Source organism: Anomaloglossus baeobatrachus, chromosome 1 (genome assembly GCF_048569485.1).
Source record: "Anomaloglossus baeobatrachus isolate aAnoBae1 chromosome 1, aAnoBae1.hap1, whole genome shotgun sequence".
In the NCBI taxonomy this organism is placed as follows: Eukaryota; Metazoa; Chordata; class Amphibia; order Anura; family Aromobatidae; genus Anomaloglossus; species Anomaloglossus baeobatrachus.
In genome coordinates, this window is record NC_134353.1 from 659677464 (window position 1) to 659701732 (window position 24269).

At 46.3% G+C, this 24269-nt stretch overlaps 1 protein-coding gene across 2 annotated transcripts in view; it reads right to left on the minus strand.

The window, feature by feature from the left end:
- The window catches only part of RASAL1 (RAS protein activator like 1), a 150229-nt gene that overhangs the window by 6586 nt on the left and 119374 nt on the right, over positions 1–24269 (minus strand). For both annotated transcript variants that reach the window (XM_075319996.1, XM_075319995.1), the window contains exon 17: positions 23214–23354. In XM_075319996.1, coding sequence (XP_075176111.1) covers positions 23214–23354 — 141 coding nt within the window. The remainder of the gene's footprint in view (positions 1–23213; positions 23355–24269) is intronic.

Genomic DNA, 24269 nt, shown 5'->3' on the forward strand with positions numbered 1-24269 from the left:
TTTCTCATTTTGTCTGCCAAAATATTTCTTCCACTTAAGACGTCTGGCGAAAAGATTCAAGTCTTTAATCGCTGTGAATTCATCAAAATCCGAGGTGGGGACAAAGGACAAGCCTCTATCCAAAACTCGTTGTTCAGTATCACTAAGAGGTCTGGAGGATAAATTCACCACCTGAGGTGCCACACACATTATTGCGGATTTATTTGGCCCTTGCTTCTCAGGTGGTATTGATTGTCCAAAAAACCACCTCGGCCAAAATTGTGGTTGGCTCCCCTATAGCTCGATCGGCCTCTCCCTCTCTTTTTAAATTGTTGTGGTCTGAACTGGTTGTTCCTAGTGTCAGTATCCGATACTTCTGCGTCTGTTGAGGAAAAATCTGTCTCGCTCTGTCTAATCACTCGGTTGCCCGATGGGATATAAACTCTATTATCCTTGAAGTCCTGGAGATCCCTAATGTAGAACTTATGCTTTCTCTCTTTTAGTTTGTATTGGAACTTCTCAATTACCCCTTGTAACACCAGTTCTTTATTTGCAAACTCCCCTTCGCTGGAGAACTTGCGTGTTATATCTATATGATCCCTTAGAGAGTCCTCTAAAGTGGACAGATTTTTCCTCTCTTCCTCAAGAAGTAATTTCATAAGCCTGAGGGAGCTTTCGGTGGCCTCTTTTTCCCACTTCGCTATAAAATCAATATTTTTATGCCGGTACCCTGGCTGTAGTGTTATTCTTAAATGCCTAGGGACGATTTCCTCCTTCAAATAGCTCTCTAGCGACTGGACCTCCCACCAGGATACAATACGCTCCTTATATACCCTGGTGAGGTCCTTGAACGCCCCACTCAAAGTTGGTGTATACCTTTTGAGGACTAGGTTTTTTTCGGAGAACACTTCCTTGGCCTCAGTGGCCCATTGCCTTGTGTCAATATCCGACGAAAGGAAGCCCGCCATCAGCCACGTGATATGGGGTAAATAGCAGTATACCAAACAAGGATCCACAGTAATTGACAGAATTAGCTGGATCAAAATTATAAGAAAAGGAATAGACCTAAAAAATAACCTTTAATAAATATGCGGATAAAAGTGAGCTAGTGCTCACGGGTTAGAAACAGAGGTGGCAACACAACCACCAAAGGCTAAAATTGAGCTATATATAGAAGGCCCAAAAATAAGCACTATGTCTCAGAATGGTACCACGGCAGGAATCACCTAATAATTACTGGTCACCACCTGAGGCATAGACACAACCAGAACCAACAATCAGAGCCCCATCCCAGGGAATATGTTTGTCTGTGTGTATCAAAAACAATGGAAAAACTCTTGTACCTGTATAAACCGTATATATCTTAAATCCCACTCCAAGTGGGAACGGTCTTACCAGGTCTGGAGATTCCACGGGCGTTTAGTGCAGGTTAGAGGTTCAGGCAGGGGGCTGCTTCCTCAGCGCATAAAAATCCCTCTGAAGACTCAACCCAAAGGCTTACTCCTGGCCACAGCTGCAGTCCTCCACCTGAGAGCGGTGGCCGCGCGTAACCTCAGTGACAGCACAGCTGATCGCGCGACTCACTTCAGTTGCTGCATGGAGCTCACAGGAGCGGCGGTGTTCTACTGCCGCTCCTGTCAGCTTCCGATGTAGCAGAGCTGAAAGCGTCGTGGGACCTTGCGTGGATTACGTCGGACATGGAGGAGTTTTTGAGGGGTTAATAAAGTGGTGAAAGAGGGTGTTTTTTTGTCTTTCATTACAAATAAAGGATTTTTTGGATGTGTGTCTTTATTTTCTTTACCTTACAGGTAATCATGGAAGGTATCTCGGGGAGACGCCTGCCATGATTAACCTAGAACTTAGTGGCAGCTATAGGCTGCTGCCATTAAATCCTTATTTATCTAATGGATGCGGCAATTCCGGGCAGCTGCTGGCTGATATTGTTAGGCTGGGGGGCTCCCCATAACGTGTAGCTCCCCATCCTGAGAATACCAGCCTTCAGCCGTGTGGCTTTACCCTGGCTGGTATCCAAATTGGGGGGAACCGCACGTTGTTTTTTTTTTAATTATTTATTTATTTTTTTAACTGCTCGATATAGACACGCCCACCAGCGGCTGTGATTGGTTGCAGTGAGACAGCTGTCACTCAGCATGGGGCTGTGTCTGACTGCAACCAATCATAGGCGCCGGTGGGCGGGGGAAGCAGGGAATACGAGATGGATTAATGAGCGGCCGGCATTTTCAAAAGAGGAGAAGCCACAGTGTGAATGGCGTGCAGCGCCGTGCCGGTGATCATGAATCGGTGAGTATGAGAGAGGGGGTGGGAGGGAGAGACCGACATGGACAGAGAGAGAGATAGAGACATAGAGAGAGAGACAGACCGACAGAGAGAGAGAGGCCGAAAGACCTGCCTTTGTTATGTCAAAAAACATGCGGATCGAAACAAAAATGCTGTACAAACGCACTGCTTAACATTTTGGCAGCGTTTTTCTACAACTCATTGATTTCAATGGGTGTAGAACGCTGCCAAAATGGACAAAAGAATTGACATGCTGCTTTTCTAAACGCAGAGATTTTGTCAAATTTTTGACAATCAAAATGCTGCGTTTCAAAAAGCATCGTGCGCACAGATTTTGCATGATTCTCATAAACTTTGCTGGGGAATCAGAACGCATGCATTTTGTCAATGACATAGTGCAGTTGTAAACGCAGCCAAAACGCAGAAAAAAACGCAACGTGCGCACATGGCCTTAGAAGTCAAAAGAGTACAACAATTATCTCCACGGACCTTGGAATAGCAATCACAGCTTCACTAGTTAGAAGTGTAATCAAGAAGTCTGCTAATAAAAACTCAACAGCAATAATAGGTGCGGGAACCCTGATAATGCATAGAATCATATAAACATTTGCAGTAATAACCTCTGGGAAATCAAAATGTTACAAATTTACCTTAGATGAAACAGTTCGAAGTGACACATATTTCATATTTTTTCTGCATAGGGCTTGATACAATGTTGCCCTATCTAATACTGAATATCACTCTGCTGTAATATGTATTTCATATCTAACTTAAGGAAGGGAACAACTGTAAAGTAGTAAAAATCTGCAAATCTATTGTGAGCCACAAAAGCAAAAAGAAAAGCGTTAAAGGGAACCTGTCAGGTCCAATATGCACCCAGAACCACGAGCAGTTCTGGGTGCATATTGCTAATCCCTGCCTAACCGTCCCTGTATACACTAGCATAGATAAAGAGGTCTTTAGAAAAAGTAGTTCTAAAGATCTTTTATAGTATGCTAAAGAGTGAGGGCACTAATCTCCTGGGCATTAGTTCCCCGAGCAGTCACCCCCATTACCATGTTAGTACGTCCCTGTGAGCCCCTGTGGGCGTGCTAACATGGTAATGGATACGCAGAGTCAGAGGATGATCTCACTCACCTCTCCGCCGTCATCGTGTCAGACGGGGGATTTCGGCTCCTTCTGTATATAGAAGGCTATGTGGGGGCTCATACGGAATATAGTAGGCTGTCTAGGGGTTGAGGCTGTATACAGAAGGCTCTACGGGGGCTCCTGCTGTATATGGGGCTATTTGGGATTCATGATATAGATAGTGGCTATGTGAGGGCCCATGCTGTATATAAGGAGCATGTGTGGGGGCTCATCCTGTATATAGGAGGCTATATGGGGGTTCATACTGTATATAGGGTTCTATGTGAGGGCTCATGCTGTATAAAGGAGGCTATGTGGGGATATCATGCTGTATATAAGGGCACATGTATGGACTCATGCTGTATATAGGAGGTTATGTGGGGGTTCATACTGTATATAGGATGCTATGTGGGGGTGCATGCTGTATATAGGAGGTTATGTAGGGGCTCATGCATAGGAGCTATGTGAGGGCTCATGGTGTATATAGGGGCACTAAGTATGGCTCATATTGTATATAGGCACTATGTTGGTATTCATACTGTATGTAGGGGCTATGTGGAGGCTCATGCTGTATGTAAGAGGCTTTTTTGAGGCTCATGCTGTATATAGGAGGCCATGTGGGGGCTCCTGCTGTATATAGGAGGCTATTTGGGGCTGATACTGTATATAAGAGGCTATGTGTGGGCTCATGCTGTATATAGGAGGTTTTGTGGGGGCTCATGCTGAGCATAAGGGCTATGTGGGGGTTTCATACTATAACTAGGGGCTATGTGGGAGCTTGTACTATATAAAGGGAGGCTATATTGGGGCTCGTGCTGTGTATAGGGGGATCTGTGCTTGGCACATACTGTATATAGGGGATGTCAGCAAACTTAATTATACTCAATATTAAGGAATACAGTTAATATAAAATATTATAATTAATATGTTGTTATCATTATATTCAGCAGAATTAATTTCAGCCTTTTTGGTTCAGTCTCGCATGTGGCCTCTTGGGAAAATTATTTATCCCCCCCTGTTCTATTATATGCGCACCGCTGTCTCTCATTTTACGTCTGCAGCTGTTCACCTATGCATCAATCATGTGATCTATCAAGGGGATCCTGTCACAAGTCACATGATACATTAGGGTTGGGGGGTCACTCACATTCTAAACAGCCCGAGAACCTGGGTACTCTTGATATGCCCATGCATGTAAGTTAGAGTCAGCCAGAATGAAGCATTTGCTAATCATATACATAAATTGGTATTGGCTTTACATTGAACCAACCAGCAGGATTTTCATATATAAAGTAAAGTCCGTGCTATACTGGTGCTAGGATGCTGAATGTAAGTACCTTTTATTCAGAGTTGGATGTTTTATTTCAGAAATATGTGCAAGTAAAGTTCCAGCAATGAACAGCTATTTGATTGACAGGTGCAACAGGAAGGGAATATGTGGGTCGGGTTTTTCTATCAATTCCCACTTCTGTTTGCCTTCCTGGCCTTGGTAGATGCTAGACTGTATGGGCTCCTTCCAGGTATGAGTTATTTCTATGACATTAATGGGGGCGTGTTTAAAATGCAGCCCATACAGTCTAAGGCTATGTGCGCACGTTGCGTACAGTCACTGAAGAATTTTCTGCAGTGATCTGAAGAGCACACGTGCGCTTCAAATCGCTGCAGAAAATGTCCGTAGAGAAAAAAAAAAAAGCCGATTCCATGCGCTCTGCCTGCAGCTCCTGCCATAGACAGAGCAGGAGCTGCCGGCAAAGCGCACGGAAGAAGTGACATGTCACTTCTTGAACGCAGCACTTCGGGCAGCAGCCGAAGCGCTGCGCTCTAAGACGCCACGTGCGCACGGCCCCTGCACAATCTCCATAGACTGTGCAGGGGACGCAGGACGCATGCAGTTACGCTGCGCTACAAAGCGCAGCGTAACTGCAAGAATTACGCACACATGCGCACATAGCCTTACATCTACGAAGGTCATGCAGACAGACAGGGGTGGGAATGGATAGCAAAACTCGACCCACATATTCCCACCCCCGTTGCACATGTCAATCAAATAGCAGTGTATAAAAAAAGTGTTCCTGTCCTGTGCTGAGATAATCTTATATACAGTATGTGTCCCTGCTATGTACTGTGTAATAGTCGTGTCTGACTGTACAGGGACATGGTCTCATCATACCACATTTCCTGGGCAGGGGAGGAAATAAAAAAGTACACAAACAATACAGTGTGGGATCACAAATTATTCCTTCTTTGAGGTAAAATATTCTTAAAAACAGGCAGGTAAATGCTTTACCTCACAAAAAGAATCAGCTGTGATCATATACTCTACTTTATGTCCTCCCCTGCCCAGGAGATGTGGTATGATCAGACCATATCCCTGTACGGTCAGACACGGCCATTACACAGTACATAGCAGGGACACATATATAAGATTATCTCAGCACAGGAACATTTTATTTAAACACACCCAATTGTGGAAATTATTATTAATTCAAGATCTTTTGATTAAAATCAACTTCAAAATGAACTTTGTTCATGGGAAAACACCTGTAAGTCATAAAGTTGAACAATACAAGTCATCCAGCAGGATAATATCCAAAAGAGCACATCTAATGGTTAGAGATGAGCGAACCGGTCGCGGTTCGGCTCGAGGTTGGTTCGCCGAACGGACCTCCCGTTCGAGTTCGGTTCGTCGAACGTTCGACGAACCGAACTCGAACTGCATAGGAAACAATGGCAGGCAATCACAAACACAGAAAAACACCTAGAAAACACCCTCAAAGGTGTCCAAAAGGTCACAAACAACTCACAACACATGGGAAAGTGACAAGGACATATACTCATGCGAAAACAAAAGAGCTGGACAAGGAAAAAGAGGAGGACACACAGATATATGAGTATATGCAAGGAAACATCGATTCCATTAATGTGCAACTTGAGCCCTGCTCATTCTTGGCTTCCAATCTTGATAAATTGCCTGAGCTCGCCACGTACGTCTTGGGGATCTTGTCGTGTCCTGCAGCCAGCGTTCTCTCGGAACCTGTCTTCAGTGCTGCTGTGGGTCTGCTGGCAGATAAGCACACGTGTCTGTCCACTGACAATGTGGACATGGCTCTCAGAGGACTTTTCTTCCCCTGGGTCAGCCAGGGGACGGGAAAGGCACGCGTATTTTTGAGAGTGCTTCATGCAAAGCATCTTTTTCTTTTTCAAAAGGGAGCTCAACCGATGCCAGTCAAGTGGGGTGTGTGTGGCCCAGTGAGTGGCAACGAGGGAGACTGTGGTTGGAGTCCCCTCGCTGTGTCTCTAAAAGAACCAAGATGAACAAGTCATGGCTCTCAGAGGACTTTTCTTCCCCTGGGTCAGCCAGGGGACGGGAAAGGCACGCGTATTTTTGAGAGTGCTTCATGCAAAGCATCTTTTTCTTTTTCAAAAGGGAGCTCAACCGATGCCAGTCAAGTGGGGTGTGTGTGGCCCAGTGAGTGGAAACGAGGGAGACTGTGGTTGGAGTCCCCTCGCTGTGTCTCTAAAAGAACCAAGATGAACAAGTCATGGCTCTCAGAGGACTTTTCTTCCCCTGGGTCAGCCAGGGGACGGGAAAGGCACGCGTATTTTTGAGAGTGCTTCATGCAAAGCATCTTTTTCTTTTTCAAAAGGGGGCTCAACCGATGCCAGTCAAGTGGGGTGTGTGTGGCCCAGTGAGTGGAAACGAGGGAGACTGTGGTTGGAGTCCCCTCGCTGTGTCTCTAAAAGAACCAAGATGAACAAGTCATGGCTCTCAGAGGACTTTTCTTCCCCTGGGTCAGCCAGGGGACGGGAAAGGCACGCGTATTTTTGAGAGTGCTTCATGCAAAGCATCTTTTTCTTTTTCAAAAGGGAGCTCAACCGATGCCAGTCAAGTGGGGTGTGTGTGGCCCAGTGAGTGGCAACGAGGGAGACTGTGGTTGGAGTCCCCTCGCTGTGTCTCTAAAAGAACCAAGATGAACAAGTCATGGCTCTCAGAGGACTTTTCTTCCCCTGGGTCAGCCAGGGGACGGGAAAGGCACGCGTATTTTTGAGAGTGCTTCATGCAAAGCATCTTTTTCTTTTTCAAAAGGGAGCTCAACCGATGCCAGTCAAGTGGGGTGTGTGTGGCCCAGTGAGTGGAAACGAGGGAGACTGTGGTTGGAGTCCCCTCGCTGTGTCTCTAAAAGAACCAAGATGAACAAGTCATGGCTCTCAGAGGACTTTTCTTCCCCTGGGTCAGCCAGGGGACGGGAAAGGCACGCGTATTTTTGAGAGTGCTTCATGCAAAGCATCTTTTTCTTTTTCAAAAGGGAGCTCAACCGATGCCAGTCAAGTGGGGTGTGTGTGGCCCAGTGAGTGGAAACGAGGGAGACTGTGGTTGGAGTCCCCTCGCTGTGTCTCTAAAAGAACCAAGATGAACAAGTCATGGCTCTCAGAGGACTTTTCTTCCCCTGGGTCAGCCAGGGGACGGGAAAGGCACGCGTATTTTTGAGAGTGCTTCATGCAAAGCATCTTTTTCTTTTTCAAAAGGGAGCTCAACCGATGCCAGTCAAGTGGGGTGTGTGTGGCCCAGTGAGTGGAAACGAGGGAGACTGTGGTTGGAGTCCCCTCGCTGTGTCTCTAAAAGAACCAAGATGAACAAGTCATGGCTCTCAGAGGACTTTTCTTCCCCTGGGTCAGCCAGGGGACGGGAAAGGCACGCGTATTTTTGAGAGTGCTTCATGCAAAGCATCTTTTTCTTTTTCAAAAGGGAGCTCAACCGATGCCAGTCAAGTGGGGTGTGTGTGGCCCAGTGAGTGGAAACGAGGGAGACTGTGGTTGGAGTCCCCTCGCTGTGTCTCTAAAAGAACCAAGATGAACAAGTCATGGCTCTCAGAGGACTTTTCTTCCCCTGGGTCAGCCAGGGGACGGGAAAGGCACGCGTATTTTTGAGAGTGCTTCATGCAAAGCATCTTTTTCTTTTTCAAAAGGGAGCTCAACCGATGCCAGTCAAGTGGGGTGTGTGTGGCCCAGTGAGTGGCAACGAGGGAGACTGTGGTTGGAGTCCCCTCGCTGTGTCTCTAAAAGAACCAAGATGAACAAGTCATGGCTCTCAGAGGACTTTTCTTCCCCTGGGTCAGCCAGGGGACGGGAAAGGCACGCGTATTTTTGAGAGTGCTTCATGCAAAGCATCTTTTTCTTTTTCAAAAGGGAGCTCAACCGATGCCAGTCAAGTGGGGTGTGTGTGGCCCAGTGAGTGGCAACGAGGGAGACTGTGGTTGGAGTCCCCTCGCTGTGTCTCTAAAAGAACCAAGATGAACAAGTCATGGCTCTCAGAGGACTTTTCTTCCCCTGGGTCAGCCAGGGGACGGGAAAGGCACGCGTATTTTTGAGAGTGCTTCATGCAAAGCATCTTTTTCTTTTTCAAAAGGGAGCTCAACCGATGCCAGTCAAGTGGGGTGTGTGTGGCCCAGTGAGTGGAAACGAGGGAGACTGTGGTTGGAGTCCCCTCGCTGTGTCTCTAAAAGAACCAAGATGAACAAGTCATGGCTCTCAGAGGACTTTTCTTCCCCTGGGTCAGCCAGGGGACGGGAAAGGCACGCGTATTTTTGAGAGTGCTTCATGCAAAGCATCTTTTTCTTTTTCAAAAGGGAGCTCAACCGATGCCAGTCAAGTGGGGTGTGTGTGGCCCAGTGAGTGGAAACGAGGGAGACTGTGGTTGGAGTCCCCTCGCTGTGTCTCTAAAAGAACCAAGATGAACAAGTCATGGCTCTCAGAGGACTTTTCTTCCCCTGGGTCAGCCAGGGGACGGGAAAGGCACGCGTATTTTTGAGAGTGCTTCATGCAAAGCATCTTTTTCTTTTTCAAAAGGGAGCTCAACCGATGCCAGTCAAGTGGGGTGTGTGTGGCCCAGTGAGTGGCAACGAGGGAGACTGTGGTTGGAGTCCCCTCGCTGTGTCTCTAAAAGAACCAAGATGAACAAGTCATGGCTCTCAGAGGACTTTTCTTCCCCTGGGTCAGCCAGGGGACGGGAAAGGCACGCGTATTTTTGAGAGTGCTTCATGCAAAGCATCTTTTTCTTTTTCAAAAGGGAGCTCAACCGATGCCAGTCAAGTGGGGTGTGTGTGGCCCAGTGAGTGGAAACGAGGGAGACTGTGGTTGGAGTCCCCTCGCTGTGTCTCTAAAAGAACCAAGATGAACAAGTCATGGCTCTCAGAGGACTTTTCTTCCCCTGGGTCAGCCAGGGGACGGGAAAGGCACGCGTATTTTTGAGAGTGCTTCATGCAAAGCATCTTTTTCTTTTTCAAAAGGGAGCTCAACCGATGCCAGTCAAGTGGGGTGTGTGTGGCCCAGTGAGTGGCAACGAGGGAGACTGTGGTTGGAGTCCCCTCGCTGTGTCTCTAAAAGAACCAAGATGAACCAGTCATGGCTCTCAGAGGACTTTTCTTCCCCTGGGTCAGCCAGGGGACGGGAAAGGCACGCGTATTTTTGAGAGTGCTTCATGCAAAGCATCTTTTTCTTTTTCAAAAGGGAGCTCAACCGATGCCAGTCAAGTGGGGTGTGTGTGGCCCAGTGAGTGGAAACGAGGGAGACTGTGGTTGGAGTCCCCTCGCTGTGTTATACATGCTTTTAGAAGGGCATGACATGGCTTGGAGGTTGACTTTCATAAAATGCAAACTGTTGGCTACCAAAATGCTGCCTTTCCAACAACTGTGGTTATAGGCAATGAGGAACATACTGATGAAGATGAGACGCAGATACCCGATTGGGATGACAACTTAAATATTCGGTCAGGGCAAGAAGAGGCTCGGTCTGAGGGGGAGGGGAGTGCAAACACAACAATTGATGATGAAGTTCTAGATCCCACCTACTGTCAACCCCCAGTCAGGCACTCGAGGAGGTCAACAGAGGCGGTGGAGGAGGATGCAACCGACGACGAAATTACCTTGCGCCTTCCTGGACAGAGTCGGAGCACTGGTAGCACGTCTACAACTGCATCCTCAGCCACCACTCTGCCTATGAGCATTATTCGGGGTGCATCAACAGGTCGCATGGCCTCTAAGCCTTGCCTAGCCTGTTCCTTTTTTGACATAGAAAAAGATCGCCCAAATCATGTGATATGTAAAATTTGTCATGATTCTCTTAGTAGAGGTCAAAACCTCAGCAGTTTGACAACTTCTTCCATGAATCGTCACATGAATAAATATCATAGGTCCCGGTGGGAAGCTCACTGTGCTGCAATGCGGCCTAGCGGAGCGAACCATCCACCGCCCGCCCCTTCCAGTGCATCCGCGCGCTCTTCATCTTCTAGGACTGTGGGGACAGCTGTCACACCTGTTTTTCCACGCAAAACTTCCACCACTGTAACCGCAACAGGCAGTTTGCTTGGTAGGTCGTCAGTTGGTTTGGAAGGGGAAACAAGTGAGTGTGTACAGCTCTCTCAGACATCGACACCTACGTTGGATGAAGGCAACATCATGTCTCCGCCTGCACTTTCCTCACAAACCTGCATTTTTCCAGGGACACCCTACTCAACACCGTCTACACACAGCAGCCAGATCTCTGTCCCTCAGATGTGGTCAAATAAAAGGCCACTTCCTCCGACCCATGACAAAGCTAAGAGGTTGACTCTATCCCTCTGTAAGCTGTTGGCTACCGAAATGCTGCCTTGCCGCCTAGTTGACACACAGGATTTTAGAGACCTTATGTCTGTCGCTGTGCCCCAGTACCAGATGCCTAGTCGCCACTACTTCTCTAAGAAAGGTGTGCCCGCGCTACACCAGCATGTTGCACACAACATCACCGCTTCCTTGAGAAACTCTGTGTGTGAACGGGTGCATTTCACCACCGATACTTGGACCAGTAAGCATGGACAGGGACGTTACATGTCGCTGACTGGGCACTGGGTAACTATGTTGATAGATGGTGAAGGGTCTGCTGCACAAGTCTTGCCGTCCCCACGACTTGTGTGTCAATCCTCTGTCTGTCCAAGTTCCGCCACTGCTTCTGCATCCTCCACCTCATCTGGGTCCTCCACCTCCGCCCCAAGCCTGCCTGGTCAGGCCACCAGCGTTCTCACTGCGCAGAAGGAATCACGCACCCCTCATTACTTTGCTGGCAGCAGAGCGCAACGGCATCAGGCGGTCTTTAGCTTGACATGTCTTGGGAATAAGAGTCACACAGCTGAGGAGTTGTGGTCAGCTCTGCGGTCCGAGTTTAATAAATGGTTGTCTCCACTCAACCTGCAGCCTGGTAAGGCCGTGTGCGACAATGCTGCAAACCTGGGTGCGGCCCTTCGCCTGGGCAAGGTGACACACGTGCCTTGTATGGCTCACGTGTTGAACCTTGTTGTCCAGCAATTTTTAACACACTATCCCGGCCTAGATGGCCTTCTGACCAGGGCACGTAAACTGTCTGCAGTGCTCACTTCCGCCGTTCAACCGCCGCAGCTGAGCGACTTGCATCGCTCCAGAAGTCTTTCGGCCTGCCGGTTCATCGCCTGAAATGCGATGTGGCGACACGCTGGAATTCAACTCTCCACATGTTACAGCGACTGTGGCAGCACCGGCGAGCCCTGGTGCAATACGTCATGATGTATAGCCTGGGCCAACGAGATGCAGAAGTGGGGCAGATCACCCTGATGGAGTGATCTCAGATCAAGGACCTATGCACCGTTCTGCACAGTTTCGACATGGCGACGAATATGTTTAGCGCTGACAATGCCATTATCAGCATGACGATTACAGTCATTTACATGCTGGAGCACACGCTAAACACTATTCGGAGTCAGGGGGTGGGACAACAGGAAGGGGAGGAACTACAGGAGGATTCATATGCGCAAGACACAACAACATCACCAAGGTCCAGACGTTCATCATCACCAACGCGGCAGGCATGGGACCATGGGGGACAGGGATCAACAAGGGCGCATGGTAGCAGGCGAGATGTTGAGGAAGGTGCAGGAGGACATGAAGATATGGAGGACGAACTGTCCATGGACATGGAAGACTCAGCGGATGAGGGAGACCTTGGTCAAAATTCAGTTGAAAGAGGTTGGGGGGAGATGTCAGAGGAAGAAAGAACGGTTAGCACCTCTATGCCACAAACACAGCGTGGACTTGGTCCGCATGGCTGCGCAAGACACATGAGTGCCTTCTTGTTGCACTACCTCCAACATGACCCTCGGATTGTCAAAATTAGAAGTGATGATGACTACTGGCTTGCCACACTATTAGATCCCCGGGACAAGTCCAAATTTTGTGACATAATTCCACCCATAGAAAGGGACGCACGTATGCTGGAGTATCAGCATAAGCTGTTACTCGATCTTAGCTCGGCTTTTACACCAAACAACCGTGCAGGTGAAGGGAGTGATTCTCCCAGTTGTAACTTGACAAACATGGGACGGCATCGTCATCTTCAACAGTCTACCCGTACCAGTAGGACCGTATCTGGTGCTGGTAACAGCAATTTTATGGAATATTTTCATAATTTTTTTAGACCCTCCTTTGCAAGGCCACCAGAGACAACAAGTCTGACACATAGTCAACGGATGGAGAGGATGATACAGGAGTATCTCCAAATGAACATCGATGCAATGACTTTGCAAATGGAGCCTTGCTCCTTTTGGGCTTCAAATCTAGAAAAATTGACAGAGCTCTCCAGTTACGCCTTGGAGATTTTGTCGTGTGCAGCTGCCAGCGTTGTCTCTGAACGTGTCTTCTTCAGTGCTGCTGGGTGTGTGCTGACAGATAAGCGCACGCGTCTGTCCAGTGACAATGTGGACACACTGACGTTCATCAAAATGAACAAGTCATGGATCCAGAAGGAATTTACTACCCCTGTGTCATCCTGGGGAGAGTAAATGCTTGTGGATTTGGAATGTGCTTGATGCAAATCAAAACATCCTGTTTGCAACTAGGGCACAAGTGCTGCCACTGATGGGGTGTCTGTGTGCCCAATGTTGGGAAAAAAGGTAGACTCCGCTTGGAGTAACCCTTGCTTGATGTGTTTTTTAAAAATGATACAAGATGAACAGATCTGAAGGCAAGATGAAGGCAACATCATGTCTCCGCCTGCACTTTTCTCACAAACCTGCATTTTTCCAGGGACACCCTACTCAACACCGTCTACAGACAGCAGCCAGATCTCTTTCCCTCAGATGTGGTCAAATAAAAGGCCACTTACTGCGACCCATGACAAAGCTAAGTGGTTGACTCTATCCCTCTGTAAGCTGTTGGCTACCGAAATGCTGCCTTTACGCGTAGTGGACACACAGGATTTTACAGACCTTATGTCTGTCGCTGTGCCCCAGTACCACATGCCCAATCACCACTGCTTCTCCAAGAAAAGCATGCCCGCGCTACACCAGCATGTCGCACACAACATCACCACTTCCTTGAGAAAATCTGTGTGCGACAGGGTGCATTTCAACACAGATACTTGGACCAGTAAGCATAGACAGGGTCATTACATGTCACTGACTGGGCACTGGCAAACTATGGTGAGAGATGGAGAAGGGTCTGCTGTACAAGTCTTGCCGTCCCCACGAGTTGTTTCAATCCTTGTTCTGTATGTAGAAGTTAATACACTGCTTCTGCCTCTTCAACCTCGTGTGGGTCCTCTACCTTGGCGCAAACCCTGTGTGGTCAGGCCACCCTTCCTTGCAACTGCGCACAAGGACTACCACACACCTCCTTACTATGCTGGCAGCAGAGCTCAATGCCATCAGGCGGTCAAAGCTTTACTTTGAAATGTATGGGAAATGTGAGTCACACCGCTATTACAGAGAATAGTAGTCAGGCAGGGTCAAAACATTAATTGAGGAACAGGAACAGAATGGGACGGCCAGGAAAGAATCAGAAAACAAGCAGAGTTGAAATGCGTATCGGCCAACAAGGTACATAAACAGCAAGCAGGAAAAGTAGTCAGGTAACAAGCACACAAAATCATAAAACTGAACTGGGGGTAAAATTAACCAGAGGTTCATAGCTATGTCTGGCAGTGGTCTGCAGACAGGATGGGCATAAAAAAGGGTGTGGTGTCTTCCCATTGGTTGTAGCTGAATGATGGTATTTCATCTGTGAGATACCCACCAGCTACATTCAGCCAGAGATTCTGCATCTGTCAAGGTAATGCAGCCCAGTGGGTGAGCATAACCTGCGTCCACCTGCGCCGCTGGCATCGACTACTCTCACATCATCAGCACTATTCATGAAAGGAACACGTTGTCACCTGGCAACCGGAGTACAAATTGACGGAGCGGACTACGTTGGTGACTTAACAGCCGTGTGCGGCAATGATGCAAACCTGGCTGCGGGCCATCCTCAGGGCAATGTGACACACGTGCCTTTTAGGGCTCACGTGTTGAACCGAATTCGCCAGCAATTTTTAAAACACCATCACGGCCTACATGGCCTTGTGCAGTGGGCACGCTCGCTATGTGCTCACTTCCATCGTGCGCACACAGCAGCTCAACAACTTTCATCACTCCGGAAGTCTTAGGGTCTGGCAGTTAAACGCCGTAAATGCGATGTTTCGACACGCAGGAATTGGAATCTGCACATGTTGCAGCGTGTGTGGCAGCACCGCAGAGCCCTGCTGAAATACGGTAAGACATATAGCCTGGGATAACTTGATCCAGAGGTGGTGCAGATCACGCTGCTGGAGTGGTGTCAGATCAAGGACCTATGCACCCTGCTACACAGTTTTGAAATGTCGACGAAGATGTTTAGCACTGGCAATGTCATTCTCAGCGTGACAATTCTGGTCATCTACATGATGGAGCACACTGTAATTATTATTCTGAGTCAGGTGTTGGGACAAGAGGAAGGGGAGGAAGTACAGGAGGAGTCATATGCGGAAGGGATAACAAGATCTACGAGGTCCAGATGGTCAGCGGCACCTATGCGGCATTCATGGTGAGGGAGAGGGATTAACAAGGGCGCATAGTATCAGCAAAAAGTGTTGATGAAAGTGCAGGAGCCCATGAAGAAATGGAGGACGAACTGGCGATGGGCATGGAAGACTCAGCAGATGAGTGAGAGCTTGCTCACATTTCGGTTGTGCGAGGTTGTGGGTAGAGGGCAGAGGAAGGATGCACGATTCTCACCTCTCTGCCACCAACACACCAAGGACTTGGTCCTCCTGGATGCACAAGACACATGAGCGCCTTCTTGCTGCACTACCTACATGACCCTCGGATTGTATGAATTTGAACTAATCCTGAATACTGGGTTGCCACACTGTTAGATCCCCGGTACAAGACAAAATTTGGCGAACTAATTCCTGCCATAGAAATAGACGCACGTATACAGGAGTATCTGCAGAATGTGGTACGCAATCTTAGATCTACTTGTCCACTAAACACCAGTGCTGCACAGAGTGAATCTCAACGCTTTGTCATGGATAGGAGGAAATGGTCTTTTACTTGTCCACATCGGAGGGACCGAGGGATGGCTGCTGTGCTGAGATGGCGTTGAGTACGGTGTCCCTGCACAGTTGCACTTTTGGTCATATCCCAAAATGAGTTGAAAAAGGACAGATGCTGTTGGAAAGGGGAACAGGTGTGTTGGAAAGGGGAAAAAAGTTTTGGTCCGTGGATTTGGTGGTTAAGCAACTGTAACATTTGCTGAAGAAACAACATCTGTTACAGTGGGACTGGCAGATTTGGATAAAGTGGTATATAATCTGTGACCGCTATATAACGAAAATTAATAAGAAAAGAAAGAGAAAGGTATATATCCCCATCAGCAGTCAGTGTCCACCGTGCTCCCAGTTGAAAAAGGAGAGGTTGGCAACTTGAAGGTTTGGTGGAGGATACAGAGCTGTGTGGCTATGAAACTAATAGTAGCCTGAACCGAGTTAGACGCCATTCGGATCTGGAGACTGTGAGCCCTGTTAGCGTCACAGGGTCCACATGCCCACCCAGCCCAGGAACTCCCTGTTAACAACACAGGGGCCATTGAGTACGCTGACCGTGTGCGTAGGGGCCACACCTGTGGACAGCAGGCGCATCAGCAGCAGCAGGCCTGTTAATGCCACTGGGCTGCACAAGCAGGACTGTTAGGACAGGAGCTGGTCTTAACCGTTCTGCGTTACCAACTGTGGTGGTGGCCTGCATCCACCACCCGATCCCTGCCTACCTCTGGCCTAAAGCCGCAATGGGTTCAACACATGGAGGTGTGCTCTTTCGGAGCATAATAGAAGACTGCGCACCTCCTTGTTGGCTCCAGCCCCTTTTATAACCTGGGTCCGCCCCAAACCAGGGTGAACCACAATGCACCTCCTGGAGACAAAAGTAGAGTGACACGTCATGAGTGGCATAACTAGCGTCCTATTTGGAAACGCAACTTCAATGATGACCTCATGGCTGCCATGACCCAAACACCTCACCAGTCATCGTCTGAGCATCAATAATGCGGTGACAAGTCATAGGTGTGGGCCTCTGCAAGCCATTTGGGAGGACACCTGATGCCCTGTGGTCTATATGGGACCCCCACATCAGGGCCAGGGCCAAAGAGTTCATTACCGGACCTAGTCTCTGATGCAGGAAGTGCCTGAGCATGCTCAGTAGCATGAAATACAGTCTCTGAAAAAAGACTATCAGCTTTAGCATGGTGTCTATGCCCAAAACAGGACTTAGACCCGGCACGGAATGCAAGCACCTGTGCAAAGAGGCTTTTCACACTTAGTGTGGGAGCATGCGCTGTATCCCGAAATGAAAACTTAGCGTCAGGAATGGCACAGTCAGGCTGAGCATACTCACTAGGCGAAACACTGTAATTATGCTGCAGCTGGGGTACATCGGCACACGCATGCGCACTAGCTGCCTCTCCACACTTAGACGTGGAGGGGAAATTTGTCTTGGAGATGCTGTCTATGAACAGAAGGAAAAGCTAAAGGAAGCCTGACTTTCTATCCCTCCGAATTATGAAATGCAGCAATGAATTCCATGAGTTTGCTATAACATTAGCGTAGCAAAATGTGCATGAGGGTGTGATGTAGAGGTGCTAGAAATAGCTTGTCACCAGTGGGGCACTAATGGAATACAACAGCCAGTTCTATGATGCCACAAAATGGCAGTATTTTGTGCTATCATTATAGCTTATTAAAAACAGAGCACGAGGTTGTCATGCAGAGGTGCTGCACATAGATTTGCAGTAGTGTGAATTGACAAAAGTACAATAGCCACGTTTAGGATACAACTAGGTACAGTGAGTGTTTGCTAGTAAAATTGCTTAGTTTAAAAAGGTTGTAGTGTGCAATGCAGGCAGACGTGCTATGCAAATGTCTTTGCACTAGTGGGACTATAGCAAAGTCCAATAGCCACGTATAGGATGCCACTAGGTACACTGAGTGTGTGCTAGTATAATGGCTTCGTTATAATTTGTTGGAGTGTGCAACGCAGGCAGATGCGCTCTGCAAATGTCTTGGCACTAGTGGGACTATAGCAAAGTCCAATAGCCACGTATAGGATGCCACTAGGTACACTGTGTGTTTGCTAGTATAATGGATGAGTTTAAAAAAGATAGAGTGTGCAATGCAGGCAGACGTGCTGCAAATAACGTTCCAATACTGTGAATTGACAAAAGTACAATAGCCACGTTTAGGATACAACTAGGTACAGTGAGTGTTTGCTAGTATAATGGCTTCGTTATAATTAGTTGGAGTGTGCAACGCAGGCAGATGCGCTCTGCAAATGTCTTGGCACTAGTGGGACTATAGCAAAGTCAAATAGCCACGTATAGGATGCCACTAGGTACACTGACTGTTTGGTAGTATAATGGCTGAGTTTAAAAAAGTTAGAGTGTGCAATGCAGGCAGACGTGCTGCAAATAACGTTCCAATACTGTGAATTGACAAAAGTACAATAGCCACGTTTAGGATGCCACTAGGTACACTGACTGTTTGCTAGTATAATGGCTGAGTTTAAAAAAGTTAGAGTGTGCAATGCAGGCAGACGTGCTGCAAATAACGTTCCAATACTGTGAATTGACAAAAGTACAATAGCCACGTTTAGGATGCCACTAGGTACACTGACTGTTTGCTAGTATAATGGCTGAGTTTAAAAAAGTTAGAGTGTGCAATGCAGGCAGACGTGCTGCAAATAACGTTCCAATACTGTGAATTGACAAAAGTACAATAGCCACGTATAGGATGCCACTAGGTACACTGACTGTTTGCTAGTATAATGGCTGAGTTTAAAAAAGTTAGAGTGTGCAATGCAGGCAGACGTGCTGCAAATAACGTTCCAATACTGTGAATTGACAAAAGTATAATAGCCACGTTTAGGATGCCACTAGGTACACTGACTGTTTGCTAGTATAATGGCTGAGTTTAAAAAAGTTAGAATGTGCAATGCAGGCAGACGTGCTGCAAATAACGTTCCAATACTGTGAATTGACAAAAGTACAATAGCCACGTTTAGGATGCCACTAGGTACACTGACTGTTTGGTAGTATAATGGCTGAGTTTAAAAAAGTTAGAGTGTGCAATGCAGGCAGACGTGCTGCAAATAACGTTCCAATACTGTGAATTGACAAAAGTACAATAGCCACGTTTAGGATGCCACTAGGTACACTGACTGTTTGGTAGTATAATGGCTGAGTTTAAAAAAGTTAGAGTGTGCAATGCAGGCAGACGTGCTGCAAATAACGTTCCAATACTGTGAATTGACAAAAGTACAATAGCCACGTTTAGGATACAACTAGGTACAGTGAGTGTTTGCTAGTATAATGGCTGAGTTTAAAAAAGTTAGAGTGTGCAATGCAGGCAGACGTGCTGCAAATAACGTTCCAATACTGTGAATTGACAAAAGTACAATAGCCACGTTTAGGATGCCACTAGGTACACTGACTGTTTGCTAGTATAATGGCTGAGTTTAAAAAAGTTAGAGTGTGCAATGCAGGCAGACGTGCTGCAAATAACGTTCCAATACTGTGAATTGACAAAAGTACAATAGCCACGTATAGGATGCCACTAGGTACACTGACTGTTTGCTAGTATAATGGCTGAGTTTAAAAAAGTTAGAGTGTGCAATGCAGGCAGACGTGCTGCAAATAACGTTCCAATACTGTGAATAGACAAAAGTAAAATAGCCACGTTTAGGATGCCACTAGGTACACTGACTGTTTGCTAGTATAATGGCTGAGTTTAAAAAACTTGGAGTGTGCAATGCAGGCAGATGTGCTCTGCAAATGTCTTGGCACTAGTGGGACTATAGCAAAGTCCAATAGCCACGTATAGGATGCCACTAGGTACACTGAGTGTGTGCTAGTATAATGGCTTCGTTATAATTAGTTGGAGTGTGCAACGCAGGCAGATGCGCTCTGCAAATGTCTTGGCACTAATGGGACTATAGCAAAGTCCAATAGCCACGTATAGGATGCCACTAGGTACACTGAGTGTTTGCTAGTATAATGGCTTCGTTATAATTTGTTGGAGTGTGCAACGCAGGCAGATGCGCTCTGCAAATGTCTTGGCACTAGTGGGACTATAGCAAAGTCCAATAGCCACGTATAGGATGCCACTAGGTACACTGAGTGTTTGCTAGTATAATGGCTTCGTTATAATTAGTTGGAGTGTGCAACGCAGGCAGATGCGCTCTGCAAATGTCTTGGCACTAGTGGGACTATAGCAAAGTCCAATAGCCACGTATAGGATGCCACTAGGTACACTGAGTGTTTGCTAGTATAATGGCTGAGTTTAAAAAACTTGGAGTGTGCAATGCAGGCAGATGTGCTCTGCTAATGTCTTTGCACTAGTGGGACTATAGCAAAGTCCAATAGCCACGTATAGGATGCCACTAGGTACACTGAGTGTGTGCTAGTATAATGGCTTAGTTATAATTCGTTGGAGTGTGCAACGCAGGCAGACGTGCTGCAAATGTCTTGGCACTAGTGGGACTATAGCAAAGTCCAATAGCCACGTATAGGATGCCACTAGGTACACTGAGTGTTTGCTAGTATAATGGCTTCGTTATAATTTGTTGGAGTGTGCAACGCAGGCAGATGCGCTCTGCAAATGTCTTGGCCCTAGTGGGACTATAGCAAAGTCCAATAGCCACGTATAGGATGCCACTAGGTACACTGAGTGTTTGCTAGTATAATGGCTGAGTTTAAAAAACTTGGAGTGTGCAATGCAGGCAGATGTGCTCTGCTAATGTCTTTGCACTAGTGGGACTATAGCAAAGTCCAATAGCCACGTATAGGATGCCACTAGGTACACTGAGTGTTTGCTAGTAAAATTGCTTAGTTTAAAAAACTTGGAGTGTGCAATGCAGGCAGATGTGCTCTGCAAATGTCTTTGCACTAGTGGGACTATAGCAAAGTCCAATAGCCACAGATAGGATGCCACTAGGTACACTGAGTGTTTGCTAGTATAATGGCTTAGTTAGAATGAGTTGGAGTGTGCAGAGGACAAGAGGGTACAGTGGCAGGATTGTGGTGCTCTGGGTAGAGGAATGGAAGCCTGCCTTTCTATTCCCTCCTAATGGTGAAATGCAGGGAGGAAATCCCTGACCTGGGCTACACAGACGCTGTTGCTGTTTGCAGGACCTGTCACCTATGGCTCTCTGACCCTGCCGGTACGAGCCCTTAAAAGGACTGCTAGAATGTGCTCTCCCTAAGCTGTCTAACGCTGTGTATGCAGCGCATACAGCTGTATCGGCGATAGGACAAAGGACGGAACTGCGACAGTGATGTCTGACACCAAAGACGCAGAAGGCAGATAATGGCGATCGTGAAGAAAATGTCCGGTTTTATAATGCAGGGACATGTGACATGCAGATCCTATCACACATGCCGTTGCTTCTCTGCCTCAAAGTCCACTTAGGTGTGTGTGTGTCTGTGATTGGCTGACATGCTGGCCAGCCCCACAAGACGCGCGCGCTTAGGGAAGGAAGACAAGAAAAAAAAAAAAAAAAATGGCGATCGCCATTATAGAAACAGCAGTGATCTGAAGGCGCTGTTCACGCACACTATACACTGAAATGTGATAATAGTTTGATTCACAGAGTGACTTACACTATTACAGCAGAAACCAAGCTAAGATTTAGCTGTTTTTTGGCTGCTAGAACCGTTCTCGAACGTTTCTAGAACTATCGAGCTTTTGCAAAAAGCTCGAGTTCTAGTTCGATCTAGAACATGCCCCAAAATCACTCGAGCCTAGAACTGGAGAACCACGAATCACGAACCGCGCTCAACTCTACTAATGGTACACAGCAATTGTTAAGAAGGAAAAGATGGATGGCCAGTTTAAAACCACCCATGAGAACAAGCTACAAGTAGACAGTTGCAAAAAGCTCACATATAGCTAAAAAAGAAAAGTTAGAGACTATCACTTTTGCCAGAGGTTGCCAAACCAAGTATAAGGGAAGGGTTACTTTAAAAAAAGTGGTCAGATGCCTAATATATTCTTTAGAAATATCTATCTTTATACCCTAAGCACGTTTGTCATTTGCTTTATTATGAGTTACCCTACACTTCTCCCTATTCAGCTAATCCCAAGATGTTTTACTTCACTTTCTTTAATGTTTCAATTGAGAGGAGTGTCAAACGAGGCATCAGCAACAAGATGCAGCTCCAGTCATTTCCCCACAGTATATATCACCGCTCATCAGGGACAGCAGTACAGTCACTTAAAACAGTATTTTTCATAGCCATTTTCTGAAGCTGTCCTGAATAGGGATGATCGAATATCTAAAATATTCGGCTTCGCAAATATCCGACGAATAGGTCACCGCTATGCGAATATTCGATGTGCAATGTAAGTCTATGGGAAGCCCGAATGGTTCCGAATAGTTGTTATTCGGGTTCCCCATAGACTTACATTGCGCATCGAATATTCGCGAATAGTGGCGACCTATTCGACAAATATTCGCAAAGCCGAAGATTTGAGGTATTCGATCATCCCTAGTCCTGAATCTATGACACTGATAGAAGCTATGGAAGAAGTGACTGATGTGTCAGCACTCTGCATCTGTCTCAACTGCTGCAGCTTCTTATTGTGAAGCAAGATGTCATCGGGGGTGGTGATAGAAGCAGGGTGAGTGACGTCAGTATTGTCCCACAGTTTCTATCACTGTCCTCAAATGAATCATCAAGCCGGGTGGGTGATACCAGGGCTGCCCCCTGATGATGATTTGTTTGAAGGCAGTGATAGAATCAATCTAGCATCACTGGTTTCACTCAACCTTTTTCTATCACTGCATAATGATGATGTCTACTTCACAGTAAGACGTTCCAGCGGTAGAAACAGAAACAACGTGCCAGCGCCTTGCTCAGTTCTCCTTCAGCTCCAATTAGCTCCATGGATTCAATACATCTTCAAAGGGGAGCGATGAAAAAAATTGGTGCAGCGCCACCTCCTGATGACATCCTGTTCCAGGAGGGGTGATAGAGACTGCAGTGAAACGAGTGCAGCCCTAGCCTTCTGATGATGCCTCGTTTAAGATATTTCTTAAATGAAATGTCAAAGGAAGTAAAAAACACATTTATGGATTAGCTATGTAGGGAAAAGTGGAGGGTATTTTATAATATAGCAAGTTACATAATTGCTTAGGGTAGTAAAAATAGATTTTTATTACAGAAATGCGTGTTGGCAGGTCAACCTTTTGTGGAATGTATTTGGACATGGTAGTAAAATATCCCAAACAGATACAGTTGTCATATATCCACTTATTTCTGAAAATGTTTACATTTTTATAATAAACAATCAAGAGTGCCAATAATGTTGACGAAAACTGTATGGTAATTACGTTTCTATTACACACACATTACATGACATTATGTACAATTTACATGAAATGGAAATAAAGCCCAGGTTCATACCTTGCATTGTATGTACATGATATGCCCTCCCTGTACTTCACTATCCTGGGTAATGACCTGCATCATGTTAGGCTGCTGAAATGCGTTTTCATCTACTCGTTCGACAGCACAGATCCGATGTACTGGTATAGAGGAACGGACCTGCAAAAAGGAATGAGATTGCATTAAAGAATAATAACAGCCCTATTTCAATGTGAAGGACATTATATTCAGGATAATTACAGCAGGCATGTTTAGAAAAATGTTGGTGCCTTAAACACATTCAGTTCTAAGCCTAAGGTTGTGTTCACACTACATTTTCCCCCTACATTTAGCATATACATCAGAAAAACCACTGTAGTATATGATAAATATCTTCATAGAGGTCCACTAGACAGACGAAGGAAAAAAGAATAATTTTCTTTGTCTCTAGCTGGCCATTTGATGTCAATTTAACCAAAAAAATTAAGTATGATACAGAAAAGTAGACTAATCATTGTACGTATTGGACCATCTACGTATTGGATATGCCATGAGCTTTTCAAAAAATATGGTGATGAACGTAGTGAAGGATGCTTAACAGTGGCATCTATGACTTAAAGTGTAACCGTCATTTTAATTTTTATTTCATAAACCAATAGTACAAATGAAAACAAGCAATGTTGTAATATATCTTATCAGGGAAATCTGCTTCTTTCTCTGCCAGAATTGATCAGTCATTATGAAACTCCTCAATTATGAGGTAAAATTTGTATTCAGGAAAGATAGGAGAGAGCGGATCTCTGTCTCTAGCTCCGCCTCCTCCATTCCTCATAGCATCTCATCAGTAACAGCTGCCATCTCCTATCTCATTAATGGGAAAGTCTTCACTGAAAACAGATTTTACCTCAGAATTGAGAATTTTGATAATGACTAATCAATTCTGCCAGAGAAAAATTTTCATGTGTGCTATTGATTTAATAAATAAAAATTAAGATGATGGTTATTCTTTAAGTCCTTCCCACAATAGCCAATTTTTGCTCTTTATTGTTTACGTCCTCTTCTTCCAAAAGTCATAACTCTAATTTTTCTATTGAG